Genomic DNA, 18,770 nt, shown 5'->3' with positions numbered 1-18,770 from the left:
CAGCCCTTGTCTCAAAGTCATTGCATCGTGAGTGGCAGACACTTGAGTAGATGTCACAGTCTGTAGCTCACGAAAGCTTATGCTCTAATAAATTTGTTAGTCCCCCCTGGAAATGTTTCCCTAGCTACCTATTAAAACAAATGCTAGAGCAGAGGAATAATGCAAACAGGTAGAGGGGGTGTCTCTGTCCTTGTGCCCCCCTCCATCTCACATGAAGCTTTGCTCACAGACAAGTCACCATCACAATGTACCTGTCACGACAGAACAAGTATCATGCAACCAAGTCAGCAAGGCAAATGCATTTCCTTATCGCCCTCATCAAAGCCGCTTTCTCTCCATTGCGAGGAGGCCTCCATGTGGTGCTATCAAGCCACTCATTCTTGGCTTTAAAAAGCATCCTGTTCTTCCAAGGCAACTTCCTCCTTGCGGTCTCCACGCAACGCATGTGTAGTTCTCCAGCTTGTTCAGAGGACGCATCCTTTCATTAGCTAGAGATTCCCTTTCCCCCGCACACACCATTCCCCAACACTGCAGAGCAGTTTAGGACCGGAAGGGATGGTAAAGATAGATTATTGTGGTGTCTGATGATCGTAGCAGGTGCTGGGAAGGGGTGGAGGAGAGAGTTTCTCTGCTCACCTAGGCTGCTATGGGTTTTTGGAGATGCTCTTACTAAAAGTGGCCTTCAATTTGTTTGGCACAAACTGGGGTCACACATGTGCAGACACCATTCTTATCAGTGAGGACTGAATGCACTGAAACCACAGGCCTCCAATCCTGGGAGCTAAAGGAATTATTCTTTTCTTTGAGTAACAGGCTTATAGTCACTGGGGTTGGCCACTAGAGGGAGACATGGGAGCCCACGCACTAAGCCAGAGTGTTATATTTTCAGGGAACATGGACGTGGGGCCCAGACGGGCAAGGAGCCATCCTGCTGGTGAACTGCGACAAGGACAACCCTTTTATCTCTGGACTGGATTGCGACGATGAAAAAATATTCAGCAAAGAAGGTATAAGCAGACCCCTGTCCTTTGTAACTCACAGTTGGGTTAAAACTCTTTGGAGAGTGTTGTTTTTTTTTTTAAATTTCCTTTTCTATGTTGCTAATAACAACGCAGGTTATCAAAGCAGGGAGAATTTTTAAAAGTGAATTTACCTTTCATGTCGCTGTTGCATTTGCACAGATGATGAAAAAAGTCTATTTCACTTTCTCGTCGCTTTCACTGTTAAGGTTCTCATGCACTAGCACCACGCCGCAGTGTTTAAGCTGCAAAAACTACAAAGGAATGGGTTACTCATTAACCCCCCCCCCCCCCCCCCCCCCCCCCCGTTTCTGATATGGTATAATTTATCTTTTTTAAAAAGTTTCTATACACTAAACTTGCATTTGGGGCCAAATTTGATCCTTCAGTGTCCTTTTAAAGTGAGGTTCTCTCCTGGAAAGCAACTACATAAGGATTGACTCTGGACTCTGCAGATCTACATCCCATGTGTTTGAGGCAGGTCAGAGGCAGATCAGTTTAGGGATGAGTAAGTTTTACTTTGCTTAGTGTAGCAGGTTGGTCACCGCGCTCCGATTAGGAAGGGGTTAAAAGCAGCCAGGGGAGGCTGGTTGGGTAAATAGTCACAGATGTGGCCATACCCAATTAGGGTCCTGCTGACCCTGATGAAAGAGCAGGCGGAGGAAGTGAGAGAAGACTTGCTCCAGCTGAGGATCAGAGAGAGGACCAGGCTGCCTGGGAGAGCAAGCAGGGTACCTGAGGCAGAGCAGAGTTGGGGAAAGGCAGGCAGAGCTGGGGAGCTCTGGCCTGGTGCATCTCCAGGCTGAGGCCTTGCTAAAGGCCAGGGGAAGTACTAGGGCTGCAGGGAGGCAGCTGGGGCTGGAAAGGCAGCAGGTCCAAACCCCCTTGCCAATGATGAGTGGCCACTTCAGACTGCCGTTTGCCCCTGAGGGAAGGGGCTAGATGAGGACTGGCAGTGGGTCACTGAGGCGAGGTGGGCTTAGGGGATTGGGTTCCCCGGGGAGGGGAGACCCAGACTATGGGAGCACTGCTGTGGGGCAGCACCCCAAGGTAAGAGGCACTGGGGTTTGGGCGGGACGCAGGACCGGAAGTGCTATAAGTGGTGGAGATCAGGAGGAAGCCGGCACCAGTAGGAAGACACCGGCTAGCAGGAGGCACTCCGAGGCTGGAACTGAGCTAATTCCCAGATGACCAGCAGGAGGCGCCGTGGTGGTGAGTGCCTGCCGTGCTACACTTAGCAACCCATCCGTGAGTGAGCTGGCTTCTCTTCTGGCTCCTGCATCACAAACAGAATCCTTAACTAAGTTCCAATGGCAGGACCAAATTCCCTTCTCAGTTTGTTACATCTGTGTGAGCCAGTTGCCTCGGTGAGGTTGCATGGGGTAAAAGGACAGATCCTGAAGACAGTGGAAGTCACACTGATACCACTATGGGCAGAATTGGGCCTGCAGAGTCTTTATGACAAGTGACGATGTGAGAAAAGGGAAGAACCTGGCCAGATTTTCAGAGCCCAGGGGGAGTTTGGGTACAAAGTGCTCGCTCCCCAGTTCTAAACCTCTGCCAGAGTGGAAATTGTTTCTTCAACATATGTGAAGATTCACAGGCCAGTAACAACGGGGAAGGGCAGCATCTCCCCTGCACAGCAACCAGAGAACTTGTGAAGAGCAGATGCAACATACGGGTTCCACTTACTCCAGTAATAACTGGATGGTGTAATCAAGGGGAAGACCCCAGGTTGCCTATCAGCCGCTGTAGCGTACATGTTGACCTACCACTCCCTTGTGCCTCATTACACTGGACTGATGCTACTGTTTTTATTTAACTGTACAGCAGGCTTCTCTGTGAGCAAGCTACTGGCAGTCTCTCTCTTATTACTGGCAGCTGTTTGCATCAGAAATGCTGAATTATGACACTCAGGCAATGGAGCTGTTGCTCAAGCTAAAGAGATTGGTCTGCCCCTGTGTGGTTCTCATCCTTCGTTTTGGGATTTGGCAGCAGGATGGTCGCATGCGTGACCATGCGTCTCTAAACCAGGGATCGGATGCACACAGCAGTGTGATCACTGTCTTCCTCTCCAGAGCCCTCTGCGCCGAAGCAATCGGTTTGTGAATTCTCTGAAACTTTGGGTGCCTACAACTGCCCTTATTGGTCTTTTCACGGCTCACCTCTGGTTTCCCCAGTCTGACCCAGGCACCCACCTCCATATGTTTCTTGTTCATTAATTTGCCACACACAGTGGTTAGCTGATAACTTCAATAACCACGGAAGCGGTGACAATGCTGTATCCGATGCCCTGCCTTCATTTTGCCTTTGTTTCTGTTTTTAGATTTGCGGGACATGTCTCGGATGATCTTGAGAACCGAAGGCCCCCAAAGGCTGCCTGCTGGGTATGAAATGGTTCTCTACATTCCTATGTCTGACTCTGACAAAGTAGGAGTCTTTTATGTGGAGAGTAAGTGGTTCCTCTTATATTTCTCTTCCCCTCCCCGCCCCGTTTCATGATGCTTTTTATCCCTTTCTGGTGCTGCAAACTCTTCTTTTCCTTTTCTCTTGGTTCCTGTATGCGCTTTGTTGAGGTTTTCCATGCACACCCCTCCCACTAAAACAACTGACCCTTTGGGAATCACTCACCCAGTGGGCAGTAGTTCACTGCTCCAGCACTTCTCTGGTGGCTCCAGCATTTCCCCCAGAATTTAAAGTTTACTGTCATGTAAAAGAATACCTGATCTTGCTCGGGCTGGTATCAATTAGGAGTCCTTGGACAGACTAGGCTGTGGCCCTAGGCTTCTAGCTTTATAGTTGCAAAGATAGCTTTCCCAATATGGACCCTGAAGCCATGCTGTCTGTCCGATACTAGAGATGTGCCTGTCTCAAAGAGATGTGACAGAAACATCTGTTCTGGGAAGTGCGAACTGCCTCCTCCCTCCCAATGGGGTGTTGACTCTGAAGCGTTATGATGAGCCAAGCAGTGCTGACGTTTACGAGTTTCCCCACTCGTTAATGTAGCAAAGCTATCTGACTTCTCTCCGTTTGTGGGTGGAGTTTGGGAACAGGCCCTTCCTCTCTCGGTCTCCATCGGACATATTGGGAGCAAAAGCAGCACAAGATGTTTTGTTTCCTGGAATCTCATGTCTGCTTTCCCTGAGGGTGGAGTTCACCTTCAAAGAAAGTGAGGGCCGAGGGATAACACTGCTGGAAACAGACATGGTGAAGGTCTGTGTAGGATTCCCCCCCACTCCACTACTCGTACCCTGTAATCTCAAGCCATAGCATGGCTGTGCTGGAATCTTCACCACGCCAAGTTGATCTTGTAATTTCACGCTTGTCCATGGTGTGCATGGTGCTTTACACGTTTGCATGGTGCTTTACACTGCAAGGAGATGCACTGACCATGTCCCAGTCTAAGCAGATTACAAGGCAAACCATTGGGGGTAGTTACAGGCAATGGGGATAGACGGACGGAGGAGTGGACTCAGAATCGGGTTATGGGGTCCTTGGGGTGACCAGGTTTGTGTTAGGTTTATTCTTGGATGATTTTGTTCGTCTTCTAAGGGAAACGTGTGTGCACTGTTGATTCCCACTGAATACCCACCATGCTTTACTGTAGCCCTGGGTGGCCAAACAAGCCGCATGTGGCTTTTTTACAGGTAAAGTGCGGCTTGCGGAGCCTCCCCACTCCTCCGACTACCAGTGTCGGTCAGGAGCTCGGGACTTCTGCCGTATGGTGGTGGGGTTAGGAGCTTCTGCCCGATGGAGAGAGGGGTCTTGGCACTTCTGCCCCACGGGAGGCACCTGCTGGGGCTCGGGGCAGAATCCCTCACCCCACCACCCTGCTGCAGGGCGAGAACCAGGGCAGGCGCACCCCACAGGTCTGAAGCGCCAGTTAGCACTCCCAGCACTTGAACTTCTGAAGATTATCATATGCAGCTCAGAAAGTTTGGCCACCCCTGCTATAGACTTCGGGTGTTGCTGGGCAGTCTCCCAACTACTTGAACAACCAGGCCCTGTGTTGCTTAGCTTAGGAGAATTGAGTGGATCTTAGCATAAGGCACCACCCACACAGCTGACCCGCTTTACCTGTGCTAGCACCTTATCATTCGATGAGCAATCCTGTGGTGACATGAATGTATCTCCCACAGTCACACAGACGGGGCAATGCCCACCGGGCATGCTATGCTTAAAGCTGCCAAGGACTTTCACTTCCTATTGGAGCTGTGAAATGGTGAGGCCTTCCCCCCAGGGATGTATTCTGCCTTAGCTCAGTGCAATGCAAAGCCAGAATCCACCAGGCTAACTACCTGCCCACCACTGAGAGCTGCCAGGGAGTGAATGAATGAGTTATGAATTGATCCCACTCCCTTGCCAAAATTCCACTCTGATTCCCCTGCCAGCTCCCCTTGATGTGAGCACTGTGTTCTCTCTCTGGACATTAAATAAATACCTCATGTTACAGAGAGCAGAGCCGTTAGCATCTCTGGCAAGTGCCTTTGGCCTAATGTTTCTCCCAGAGCTGGCCGTTCATACCAGGGCAGTGCAGTCAGTTACAGATGCCAGAGCATATTTGACTTGGGGTTTGGGCTGATTTAAAAAAAAAATCAGTGTCTGCCTATGATTGGGTTCCAATTAATAGCCAAAGAGAGACTTAGCTACCAGATCTTTAACTGCCATGAGCCATATCACCCAGATGAAATTTTATTAGATTGGGAGAAATAATCAAAGCAAAGAGGCTTTTAAAAATCATTGCCAGGAAAAAATCTTGCCAGGATAATCCCTAGCTTTTAGATAGCACGTTTTCATGTGTAGATTTTAAAGTGTTTTACAAAGAAGATCAGGATGAATATCACTATTTTACAGATGGAGAAACTGAGGCACAGAGAGAGGACACAACATACAAGTCAGTGAAAGAGCCAGGATGAGAGCTCAGGTCTCCCGAGTGCTAGGTTAGGGCTCTAGCCACAAAGCCAGGCTGCTTCCTTCTCAGAGCTTTCCTTCATTGGGACCTTGCTAGAAAGCTAGCACCCGTCCATTAAACCAGGACACATGCATTCGGTTTGAAATGCTTGTCCTGCCTGACCTCAATTTCTCTGATGCTTCTGAGTCGTTCAGACAGGGAGTGAAGCTGGCACAGGTGTTTCGCAGGGTGTTGAGTTTCTTCCATGTGCATTAGAATCCTTTCAAAACAATGTAATAATATAATACGTGAAAGGAAATCTACAGTGTTTTCAAGGCTGGCTCATTGCTCTTAAACTTGTGTTTTTAAGCACCCTTTCTGGGACACGGGATTTACCCAATCTTTATTATCATTTTTATTTGCTTTAAGGTAAAGCCACTGTGCTGGGGTACACATTAATGAGTTAGCCGCTGGCCCAAAAGAGAGGATTATTATTCCTGTTTTAATGATGGCGAACCAAGAGGTGAAGTGATGCTTCCCAGGACACACAGTGAAGCTGTGGCAGAACTGGGATTTGATCCCAGAGCACCTGAGTAGAGCTGGGCAAATCACTGATTTTTTTCTGATTCGGTGGCCGAACCCAACTCCTCTCCCCCAAAATTGTTTTAGGTTGAACGAAACATTTCATATTAGCCTAGGGCGTTTGTACTCCTTTTCTGTGTTTGTTCATTAAATCTAGCTGCATTTCTAAATGCAATGTTGTGTTGAAATGTATCGTTTTGAAAACAAAATGTTTCAAGGTGGCCTGAAGGTGCATTTTTTGGTGAATAATGTATTCCCTGAAAAAAAATTCACCCAACTCTAGGGGCAGTGCCTTAACCACAGGGCCATTCTTCCTCTCTTTAAGCTCAGTCCAAGATTCCTTAACTGGCTCACCGTGGTTGTGTTCAGTGTCCGGATGCTGGGTGGGGCTGATGGCCTGTGATATACAGAACAGACCAGCTGATCTGGCAGTCCCTTCTGGCCTTAAACTCAATGACACTATAAGAGTATTATCCTAAATACCTGAAAGGACAAAATGCACGCCCTGGTGGCAGTGAATTAAGGAGTAGCCACAGCTACTCTTGGGCAGAGGAGGCTCTAAAGCTGAATTTTGTGGTGTCATCTGGGACCAAGCCTGAAACGTCACTGGGATGCGGCTTTGATCCTGCCTTCAAGAGGCCACAGAGCACATTCAAAACCCTAGAATACAAAGTGCCTCTAAAACCTGGCAGCCACAATGCTGAAAGAACAGCCGAAACAGAGACGGGGGTTTAAACAAAAATTGTTCTCTGAAGCTTATAGGAAAACCTCTGTATGAGGCTGCAGCTTGTCAGTGCATGATCACGCCACAGCTCTCCAGGGAGCGGAGAGCCCTGCCTTTCTGGGACTGAAATCTAAGAACCCGGCTTGGCAAGATTGCATGGAGCCATTCCCTTAGCTCAAATGACAGTGCAGTGGTCTGGAGTGCTGGATACTTGGGCTTCTAACCCCTCCACTTAATTAACTTATTAACTGGCTATTTAAAAGACTAGTGACAGTCTCCGGTTGTATCTGTGGAGCACAGTGATTTACTCCTGGGGGAATTCTGCTCCATAAAATTAAAAATTCTGCACACAATATTTTAACATTCTGCATATTTTATTTGTCAAAATAACACAGTATAATCACACCAGTTTCAATTATTTCAAAATACCTGTCAGCCAGTATGTCTGTAACAATACAGACAAATAAAAAGATTCAGGAAATGTTTTTTGACAAATAGATTTCTTACAAGGCATATTAATACAGAACTTTGAATTCATTTCAACTACAATTCAGAAATGTATTTCCTGCACCCCTCAGAAGCAGTTCAAAGGCTTGGGGGAATTGGGGTAAAGGAGGAGCTGAGGGAGAAGGAAGTAATTGCTGGAAAGAAGCCTGAGAGTGAACCTGGAGGGTTGTTGGGTGTGGGTGGGAGAAGTATGGAACAGGGTGGGTTTTTTTGCATGGGGGAGGGGATTGTTAGGGAGGTGAGGAGCCTCCCCCATACAGACCCTTAGCCTCTCCCATTCAGTATGACACATCTACCCCTATCCTCATGTGGTCCTGCATCCCCACCCTCCCATCCCCATGTGGCTCTGCAGCCCACCTTCCATTCAGCCCTGGCTCAATGCTGTCACTTCAATAGCTCTTGAGCCCATGCCCCAGTGTGTCCTCCCACTAGTCCTTCTGAACCCCATTGCATGATCCCCCAGCAGCCCTGTGTGCCCCACTCTATCTGTCCCGTGCCTGCTCACCTGGTCCCACTGTGAGGACTGCAGCCTCTCTGCTGGCTGGCTGCCCTCTCCTCTGGCACCACAGCAGCCTCTGCTGGACAAAAAGTGTAACTGCAGCATCTCTCCAGTAGAAAAAAAAAATCTGTGGGGACATGAATTCTTTGTGTCTGCAGTGGTGCAGAATTCCTTCAGGAGTAACAACTGGTCTCAAATTATGGCCTGGAGACACCAGAGTTTTGTCATGTGGGCCATAGAACTAAAGATGCAAGCATGGACCTCTTAAGGGTGAGCGGGGAAGGGAGCCCCACAAAATTACTTAGCTGGAGAGAATGTGCTACAGGAAAGTCCCATTTTTCTAAACACTCCTTTTCCCCAACACCCTTTTTTCTTCTAGATCCTTTCTTTGGTCAGCGTTACATCCATGTTCTGGGTAGGAGAAAGCTGTATCATGTGGTGAAATATACAGGTGGATCTGCAGAGCTGGAGTTCTTCGTGGAGGGTCTCCGCTTCCCGGATGACACCTTCTCTGGGCTGGTCTCCATCAACATCAGCCTTCTAGAGTCATTAACTGAGGTTGTTGGGCATGGTAGGGAGGGGAGGGCATGATGTCACCTGGGAACAGGATGTTTAATTGCATGGGTTTAGCAAGCTGTGAAATATTAGTCGACTGGCATGATGCATCCTTAGGTAACTCAGCTAACATCTGGGAGATTAATTTATTTCAGTAACTATTGGAAGCCCAAGAACAGGTCAAATGTGCTAAACCCAGGGATGTTTGTGAATTACATTTCCTTCCAGATGCACTTTTATGCCACTCTTGTCTTACAATAATCATTGCATGGGGACTGGATGTCTCAAGGAATCAGTAATGGGAAATGGAGTCTTTAGCCTGTAGGTTGCTCCTTCAAATCCAGTCCAAGTCGATAGGGCCTGAAGGGTGTTACGCAGACTTTTCAGAGGCCTATATGAAGTGAGTTTGGTGGGTCTCGGTTCAGTTTTTCATGAATAGACTCCATATCACATATGTCACCATAGTTGGCACTGGTTGGCTCCCTCACTGGCAGACTCACCAGAGAGGCCAAGGAGTGAATGAGCCATAGACATTAAGTCGCTGTTATCCCAACCTTGAAGTGATCATTCCAACTGAGCGTTAAAGCACATGGGGTGGACAGCTTGTGGATGTCACTTTAGACCATGGCCTTGCACCGTGTATCATCATTTATCCCCCTGATAAAGCAGATGCAAAATGCTACCAAATCAGGGTTTGATTCTGACCACTACCCCCGGGTAAATCAGGAGCACTTCCACTGGAGTCTTGCCAGTGCAAAACTGGCATGAGTGAGTTCAGAATCAGCCCCCAAGAATGCTCTGCATCCTCACGCCAGCGGCAGAGTTCTGCAGTCACTTTGCATGAGGGTAAGTGACGACACAAGGTGGGGACGAATCAGGTTTTCAGTCTCCATGGCTGCTGTGTCCTTCAGCACTAAATTCTCACCTGGGCAAAGCAAATAATGTCTTCTCAAAGCAAAAGGCTAAATGTGTAAATGTAACATAATGAAATCTGTGGTGGGAAGCGGAGCCTGCACCGGGTCTTAACGCTCTGCTGTGTGAGTGTTTCTGTTTTAGAGGGAACGATGATCCATGCCAAGCCCACAAGGGATTTAATGTTCCATGTCTCAGTGGGGTTGCAATGGGCGTGGAGGGAGATATATAACCTCTCTCTGCTGGGGCTGCACCCCAGTAGTAAACTCCTCCCACCCCTCCCTTTGAGACTTCCAGGCATTCAGGTTAATTTGGGGTCTTCCCCAGCGGGGTCCAGCTAGAAGCTGGTGCGAGCCATCGTCTTCCCCAGTAGAGCTATTATGTAACAGAAGAAGGAGCTGGTGATGTTAAAGCTCAACACGTCACTTAGCACATCTAATGTGCCAGCTTTAAATTGGCCCGGGCCTGATATATTTATTTCAAAGTCCTTTTTGTGTTTTAAGTTGTCAGTGTCTTTTCAGAGCATGCTGCACCTGGTTTCTGGTGGTTTAGAGTGAGCTGAATTTTATGGAGACACAGACCACAACTGAAACTTTACCTCCGCTGATAGGCTCAGCCTTTCTCTGAGACCAGGGTGTGCTGCTGCATGTAATATGACATGCATAGGGGGTTGGCTCTGTGATCTCCCTGCTAGGACCCGGCTGGGATGATTTAGTTGGGATTGGTCCTGCTTTGAGCAGGGGGTTGGACTAGATGGTCTCCTGAGGTCCCTTCCAACCCTAATCTTCTATGATTCTATGACCTCACTGCTCACAGAATTGGGTTTACAGAACATAGCAATCATGGGTGTCTTTCTGGCAGGAGGTTAGTAGAGAAGCGTGAGGTTAATTCCACTAGGGATGTAAAATGTTAACCTGTTAACAGGTAAGCATTAGTTTTACCGGTTAACCTGCCCTAACTGTTAACCCCTGGGCTGGCCAGCCCGCCAACCCCATCAGCCCTGTATCAGCTGGAGCAGCCTCAGCTGTGTTAGCCCCAGCTGCGCCAGCCGGAGCAGCACCAGCTGGCCGGATCGGCCCTGGCCTGAGCTGAGCCAGCCGGCTCTTTAATCGGTTAACTGTTTAAACAAAATATTTGTAATTGTTTAAACGGTTAACTTTTAAAACGATATTTACATCCCTAAATTCCACTGTTTTAAACCATATCTGCATCCTAAATTCCACTGCCTACGTTCCAATTTGGGCAAATCTGAGGTGCTGCAAGCCAGCTGGACCTGGGAAATATATCCCGAGAAATGTGCACTTCCCCGGAATCTCAGTACCCAGACAATATCAGTGCAGAGCGTACGGTAGCTGCATAACACAAATAAGCAGCCACCTATAGAGTAAGGAATTCCTAGAATGCAACATAAGATCCCAAATTAAAAGGGTACCCATGACATCCCTGCATCTCTTCGCTTCACAGCACATCTCTTATCCTCATCTCAGTCATTCAGCTCTCCACTGCTTTTGCTTTATGGCTACGTTGACCCTTCCAACTTTCAGGTTACGTTAGGACAATTTCCACAGTTACTCAATGGTTCCTGGAGATAGGGTCCAAAGGAGCCATGCAGAATAGTCTGCACCTTGTGTAAATCAGCGTAGCCCTGTGGAAGCCAATAGAGCTGTGCCAATTTACACCAGCTGCTGATCTGGCCCATTGACTCCTCAGGGTTGGAAGGGGGCCTCATCTCACTGTACCGAGGTGGGGTTGAGTGAATTACTCTGAACCTATCCCTAGCAGATGTCTCTCAACTCTGGGAGTAAGAGTTCAGCGCTCAGCAAATCTTGGTTGACCTGTTCAGCTGCCGGTTTCACTTGCGGCTGAAGGGACGCCGACCTATACATCCATTGTCTACCCTTTCTGTTCACCCACCCATGCGTTGTTACTATTGAGCTTTGCAGCCCTATGAACATGCTGATTGTGTGCGATGTTCTGCTTCCCCTCCAGGGGATTCCACGGGCTCCGATTTTCACAGACACGGTAGTTTTCCGAGTTGCTCCGTGGATAATGACTCCAAACATCTTGGCACCAGTGAACGTTTTTGTATGCAGGTAAAGAGCCAGTGAACATGTACATGTTCCAGCTTGTTGCTTGGGACACAAATGATTGTGGGGCATGGTGCAGGCCAACAGATTTTGTTGCCCTGTGCCTGTCTATATACCTATTAGAAACCCAACCTTCTAAAAACTTGAGCTGAGAGCAGTCCCACTGATTGTTAATCTATTAAGTATTGACAGTCAGGATGGCCAGACTCAACCAGCTGATTCAAAGTGAAGGATGATGGGAGCTCCAGTCCACAGTTGAGTTACACCAGGGATGATCCACTCAATTGACTATATAAAGTCAAAAGGAGGTTAGAAATACTGGTGTGGTTGATCCATAAACCTACTGTCGTGACAACCTGGTAAGGAATCTGGGTGTGGTTATTACTGGAGCTGTGAAAATATCATCAGAAATGTTCTGAAATGTTCCAGGGCCATTCCCAGCCCAGAACTCTTTGTGCGTGGCATTTTTGGTGACAATAACTGTAGTCCCATTCAAAAATGTGTGAGATTTCAAACGTCACATGTTTTCAGTAGGAAAGGAGTTATCACCTGAAAGCCACTTGAAATATTGAAAATCTTGATGTGTCCTTTCTCAAGAACAGGTCTATGTAGGAGTGAAACCTAAACAAGAAAAGGTATAACACGATCCAGTGGCTGAAATCTGACTCGTGATCAGCTAGTAATACTCGTAGATCAAAAAGTCACCCCCTTAATCTTCTCTTTTTTATGCTAAACAGATAGAGCTCTTTGAATCCAATCCCAGCCCAAAATCTAAACCCATCCATCGGAACCCAGCTCAGCAATATGCTGCCAACAGCAGCCTAGCCTCATAGCTGTGGCCAGATCCATACATGTCACCACTGACAGTATTTAATTCCCAGCTTCCGTGCTCATCCCAGTAAGAGTTTGGAAGGGTATATTTGCCAGCGACAATTCACTTCTGAGGCCTGGGACAAGGAATGTAATTTTCAGTCCCCTCTCCTTTTTTGTGAGATTTCCCCCCTCCCCCCGCCTCCTCTTCCAATGTCTTCCCCTTTCCCTTTGTTTTCACAGTGTGAAGGATAATTATCTTTTCCTGAAGGAGGTGAAGAGCTTAGTGAGCAAAGCCAGTTGCGACCTGAAGGTGTGCTTTGGGTACGTGAATCGTGGAGACCGTTGGATGCAGGTGAGGTGGCGTGGGAGATGGCGGACGATACAAAGACTCTTCCTTCCTTTAGTACATTAAACAGTTCCAGTGTTAGAACCTGCCAGCCAAAAGCCGTTGTTAAATGAAGTTGGTTTGTGTTAGTCTCCATGGCAAGGCTTGCCCAGTCTGGCTTCAGACACTGCCTCCATTTCCCCTTCCTTAGCGCTCTCCCTCCATACTCATTCCTTTGCAGCCCTCCTAGCTGGAGCTTCTCACCTCCTGCTCTTTGCAGGTCTCTCTCTCCCATGGGAGCTCCAGCGAGTTCTCATCTGCTCTCTTCCCAGCAGCCTCCCCGTCTCCTTGGCCTCACTCCCCTTCCTAATACCTCCCAGCAGACCTAGTTCAATCACATGACATCCTGGGAAGCTGGGCAAAGCCTGGCATGGATGCAGCTGAGCCCAACCCCTTAAAAGGCCAGCTCATCAGAGACTGAATCATATAAACTACAAAGTTTCGCTTGATGATGGTCAGTTCCTTATTGGCATTACTGTAGCTTCTAGGCAGCCCACTGATGGACAGGACCCCGTTGTGCTAGTGGTGTACAAACACTGAACACAAAGATGGTCCCTACCCCAGGGAGCTTACTGGGATCATCTCTGCTTTGGGTGGGGCACTCTGGGGATCGGGGAGGGGGCTCTGAATCCTAACAGAGGCTTGCTGGCAGATCTGTTCAGGGTGCTGCAGGGCTGGATTGAGGGGCACTGTCCAAGTGGGGAAGAAGGCTTGCACAAAACAGCTGGCTGGAACTGGGGGTGCGCCGCTTCTGCAAATCAGACACTAGTTGTCTCCACACGTTGAGGCCCCCCAAATGAGCGGATGCTTGTGAAAACGTAACTCTTCCCTTCTCTGCACCCCTCTCTCCATCTGTAAAATGGGGCCGATAGTTGCCAACAGGAGCTTGGGTGAAAGGCCCACATCCTCCACAGTAACTAGCTGCCTAATTCCTATTGAACTCCGTGGAAGTTCGGTGCCTAAATACCTCTGAGGATCTGGGCCTCAGTCAGTGCTGAGTATAGGGTGCCCACCCATCCCAAATTGGGTGGGACAGTCCCAAAATGCAGAATTCTAGTCCCGGTCCTGGGCTGAATGACTCCAGGCCTTAGCCCCCACTCACGATGAGCCCCCCCCCGCTTCTCCTCTTCCCCCCCACTCCTCCCCCGAGGCTCTGACCCTGGCCAGGCCAGAAGCCAGAGCCAAGCAATAGTAAGAGCTGCCCAGGGAAGCCAGGCCACTGTGGGCAGCCCTGGAGTCCCAAACCCTCCACCTGCCTTGGGTGGCATGCCCAGGCGGGGTGGGGACACAGGCTGGGGACTGCTGTCGAGCACCCCAGCCACCGCATAGGGCAGGTGGAGAATCTGGGACTTCAGGGCTCCCCACAGCAGCCCGTGCTCCCTGCGAAACTCTTTCCCGACCCGGTTCTAGCTTCTGCCTAGCCAGGGGGTGGGGCCTCAGGGGAAGAGGAGGAGTGAGGGCGGGGCCATGGATGGGGGCGGGGCTCCTGCTTGCATCCTGCTTTTGCCTTTTGAAAAGGTGGCCATCCTAGCTGAGTATGAGCATGTTACTAGAGAGGGATAATTCTTCTCCATCTGCCTGTATGTAATAGATGGCTTTTCTCACTTGGACAGGATGAAATTGAGTTTGGTTACATACATGCTCCTCACAAATGCTTTCCTGTGGTTCTGGACTCTCCCAGAGATGGGGGCCTGAAAGACTTTCCCATCAAAGAGATTCTGGTAAGAGCAGCCTATCTGTTTTGCAAACATGTTTGGTCTCTTTTGTATTGTCTCCTAGCAGAGGGAGAGGCTTGTGGTTATCAATGCGCAATGAGCATCAATGAGCATCTTCTAGGCCAGGTGACAAAAGAATAGGAGCCAAATCTTGAGGCCCCCTGTACATGCAAACTCCCTTTGAAGACTACAGGAATTTGCTTAAGTGAGGGCTGGGATCTGGACTTCAGGGGTCTGTGTCATGGATCCTGAAACAGGACTGGGTTTAAGATCTGTTTAGACCTTTCTCCAAAGGCTGCTCCGAGCTCAACTTCCCAGTGTGAAAGAACATAATTCTGTAAGGGTAGTTCACATGGTGTCAACATTTCCTACTTTCCCTGTGACCAGAAAACCTGTCTGATTGTTTCCAAGCCTCAATCTCAAATAACTCTTTATGCTAAATCTGTATTGGTAGTTAGATTCTCGGATTTTAATTTATTTTGTTTTGATAATGACAAAACATATTATAATATTAAATGTATACAATCTTAAATATATGTGATATTAAATATAATCTTTTAAATATAACATATCATAATCAATGTTTTATAATATAAAAGTCAAAGTGAACTGAAACAAGAAAGGCCAAATGAAACACTCCATTTCAATTTTGAATTGTTTCAATAATTTTACTTCGGAAAATTCATTGAAATCGATACGTTCGCATGAAACATTTTGATTTTGCTGAAACAGCTTTTTCTGCTGGAAAACTGTTTCTGTCTAAAATTTTTCAAACAGTTTTGCTAAGAACCAAGAGCCAAATTTTCCTCTGCACTGTGACCGTGCAGCTGTATTGATTTCACTGGACTCCCAAAAGCATAACAGAGAATGTGGCCCCAGTATTTACTATTTCAAAGAAGTAGAGGAAATGAATAGAAGAGAAACCGCGGAGGCTGGCAGGGAGACTCTGGAACAAATTGCTACGAGATGAGTTTTTAATGTCATTTATTTGCTGTGCAGGTGACCGAGAGAGGTAACTATCCCCCTGTCTACTTCCAGCTTGCTGAGGCTTTTAAGTTATAGGTCATAGTTTAGTAAAGAATCAGAATTGTAGGACTGGAAGGAACCTCGAGAGGTCCTCTAATCCAATCTCCTGCACTTATGGCAGGACCAAGCCATCAAGGGAGATGCCCCATGTCCCATGAATCACCCTTTCTGCTAAATCTTTCCTGGTCCAGGGACTAGCTACTCTTCTGCTTCACAGAAACATTCGGATTTCTCCCTGCTGACCTTTACCAGAAGGGGTGGGAACATCCCCAGCTCTCTTGCCGAGGTGTCGAGGCATTCCAGATCGAGGTGGTCATGGGATAGCCCTAATATCTATTTAAATTGAGAGGCCACAGTCATGTTTTCTTGCCACAGTTCCAGGGATTCCTTGATCCTGCTTATTTGAGGCCAAGGGCTTTTTTGTGCCCCTGTAAATGTGTGGCATCCCCTTCATAAGGAGAGGAAAGGACAACCTACTATGAGTCACTTACCCACTGGACCGGGGTGGGTGGGAGGATGCAGCCAGCTGCCATGTGGTTGTTTTCAGGGCTTATCGCTGCTGAATGTAAAGGGCCAGCTCTCCGGAAGTTAGGCTGGGAAAGGTTCCCATCAAAGCAGGGACTCTAACCTGGGGAGCTAGAGTAGAGAACAGGCAACTGTGTGTGCAGAGAAGGGCTTGAATGCAAGGCATCTGGTTGAGAGCCATCCCCAGGCTTTACATGCTGGAGGCTGGTGTCTTTTTTTTTTTATTATTCATATAGGTATTCTGGTTCTGTTATAAAAACGGTATCCCCCCTGCCTCTCAGTGTCCTTCTGTGGAGCTCTGAACCCTGTGACCCACCTCCCACAGCCAGATCCATCCAGAGATTGCAACAGACAGCTCCAGCTGAGGGCAGGCAAAATCCTTGTCGGCATCTAGCAATGCTATGGCATAGGGAGGGGTCAAGCAGAGAGCTTTCCACAGCCATTACTTCTTGCTCGGTGGTTGAATTCCTATTTGTTCTACAGAAAGTGCCCAGATCTGAGTTCATGGGGGGCGGTTTGGATCCCAAGCCAATCGCGGCAGGCCCATCTCTCGGCGCAGCTGATAACCGGAGAAGAGAGCAAGGCGCCACAGAACTAACACAAGTGGCTCCCTTTGCTATGTGTCCACTCTGAGAAGGTTAATCGCTTTCAAATGTGTTGAAATATATCATTTACTGTGCCTCAAATGAGTACAAGCAGTTCTGGAGTCGTCATGCAGGATGGGAATAGCACATTGACCGTCTTCTTTACAAATAAGCCAGGCAACTACTTATCTCTGCCCCCCTTGATACATTCTTTCCTTAGTATTTAGAGAAGCAATTTCAGCCTTGGAAGTGCTAACATATTATATTCCAATCTTGTGCTTTGAAGCCTCACCTAATCCCTCTTCTATCTCGCCAATCTCATTTTCCAGCTGGCACAATTTAGCACCCCCACACTTTTTCCCCCCGCAGCATGAAAAAGAGATGCGAGGGAATTCGCCTCTCGGAGTGAAACTGAGTTTGCTGGAGCTGATAGGGCTTGAATGCTCCCAGGGCAGCGGGGATGAAATGGCCGTGGGGAGGAGAACGAGGGTGTATCGGAGATTGGAGCCTTGCGGGCAGCCTCCCTCCCCATTGTGCATTAAAACAAAGACAGTTAGCATGTCTTATAGACCCAGTCCCTTCCCGCAATAACTAGGCAAGGCCTTGAGCAATTTCATCAGGGTGAGAGAGGATGGCGTTCCCTTCCCCTCTGCCCAAATTCATAGAGCAGGTGTTGAGCCACCCCATGGTCACTACTTCAATCTAGGACCTGGGGGGAGACCCCCTCACACACAGCACTAGTGTGCCCCCCTTTGGCAGGGAGGGAAGAACTGAATGAACTGGTGGTGGATCATCTGCCCTGGCCATCCCCAAACAGTGTACAGGCAGCCGCAAACCCTATCCCATCCTACCACCACCACAAAGCAGATCTGTGCTAGTTCTGCTGCAGGTGGGGCTCTCTGAACCCGCTGATTCTCTTGTGCCATTTTAACCCACAGCTGAGACTCACTCAAGAGTGAGGAGCTGCAGATCTTGCAGCACTGGGTGGGGGGGAAATACCCAGAGCACAGCTGAACACAAATGGCCTTATTAGTCTTGCCTTTCGTTTGCTGAAAACCCACTTCCTTCCCCTGCCAAAATCAGCTGCTGACTCCTTTCATCGGACCCGTTGTGAAACAAAACAGATGTGCAGGTGATTGAGAACGGTGATTGTGCCCCACACAAGGGGTTTTTTCCAAGCAGACTCATCCAGGGCATATTTTTTTCTCCACTGTTTATATTTTAGAATTAGATTTTCACTCGGCAATCTTATAACCTGCCATGTACAGTCATTGCCAACAGGCTAGAGCCATATGCCTGTGGGCTTTTTGCAAGCCACGCCTATAGGATCAGCTTTGACCAGAGACAGAAACACCATACAGCACCTCCGCAGTTTTCCACCTGCTGGGATAAACCACTAATGGGATTTCAAGACCGTTCAGTCTCGGGAAGTTTGAATAGCATAGCTGAGATATCAGCAAAGCTTCCCTTCTCATTTCAGCTCCCTTCTATAGACCCCATGAGAGACCTCTTGATCCACTAGCCTCAGTCAAGCAATATCCATTACTGGGGCCATCAATTGGACCTTCTGCTCCCCCCTCAAAAATGCAAATCTAAGTGAGGTTGTAAATAAGGATCTGGCAATGACCAGTGCTTAGAGCACAGGACTGGGAACAGGGACTTTGAGGTTCTGTTCTCAGTTCTGCCACTTACTTATTTGGGATAAAACGTTCAAATGGCTGCTGATTTTGGCTGCCTTGTTATTTGTCTGCCCAACTTGAGACATCCAGGGTCTGATTTTCAGAGACACTGATCCCCAGCAGTTCCTATTGATTCCATTTGGAGCTAGGTGCACACACAAGCTTTGAAAATCAAGCACTGGGGACCAGATAGTCCAAATAACTTAGCTCCCATTTAGGGGCCTAAATAAAGAGGTGAGATTTTCAGAAACACTCAGCCCCCTGCAG

The 18,770-nt window shown here is 48.2% G+C and overlaps 1 protein-coding gene across 4 annotated transcripts in view; it reads left to right on the top strand.

Annotated features, from left to right (window-relative positions):
- Positions 1-18,770, top strand: part of LOC119845044 (protein-arginine deiminase type-2) — a 69,356-nt gene that overhangs the window by 33,373 nt on the left and 17,213 nt on the right. For 3 of the 4 annotated variants that reach the window (XM_038376776.2, XM_043500180.1, XM_043500179.1), the window contains exons 5-10: positions 890-1,007; positions 3,346-3,471; positions 8,602-8,780; positions 11,679-11,782; positions 12,830-12,941; positions 14,588-14,695. In XM_038376776.2, coding sequence (XP_038232704.1) covers positions 890-1,007; positions 3,346-3,471; positions 8,602-8,780; positions 11,679-11,782; positions 12,830-12,941; positions 14,588-14,695 — 747 coding nt within the window. Of the gene's footprint in view, positions 1-889; positions 1,008-2,451; positions 3,121-3,345; positions 3,472-8,601; positions 8,781-11,678; positions 11,783-12,829; positions 12,942-14,587; positions 14,696-18,770 lie in introns of those variants that run through there. The other variant, XM_043500181.1, reaches the window with a different exon arrangement.

This window comes from Dermochelys coriacea, chromosome 18 (assembly GCF_009764565.3).
Source record: "Dermochelys coriacea isolate rDerCor1 chromosome 18, rDerCor1.pri.v4, whole genome shotgun sequence".
Classification (NCBI taxonomy): domain Eukaryota; kingdom Metazoa; phylum Chordata; order Testudines; family Dermochelyidae; genus Dermochelys; species Dermochelys coriacea.
Note: the sequence above shows the minus strand (reverse complement) of the source record. Positions and strands in the feature narration are given on the sequence as shown.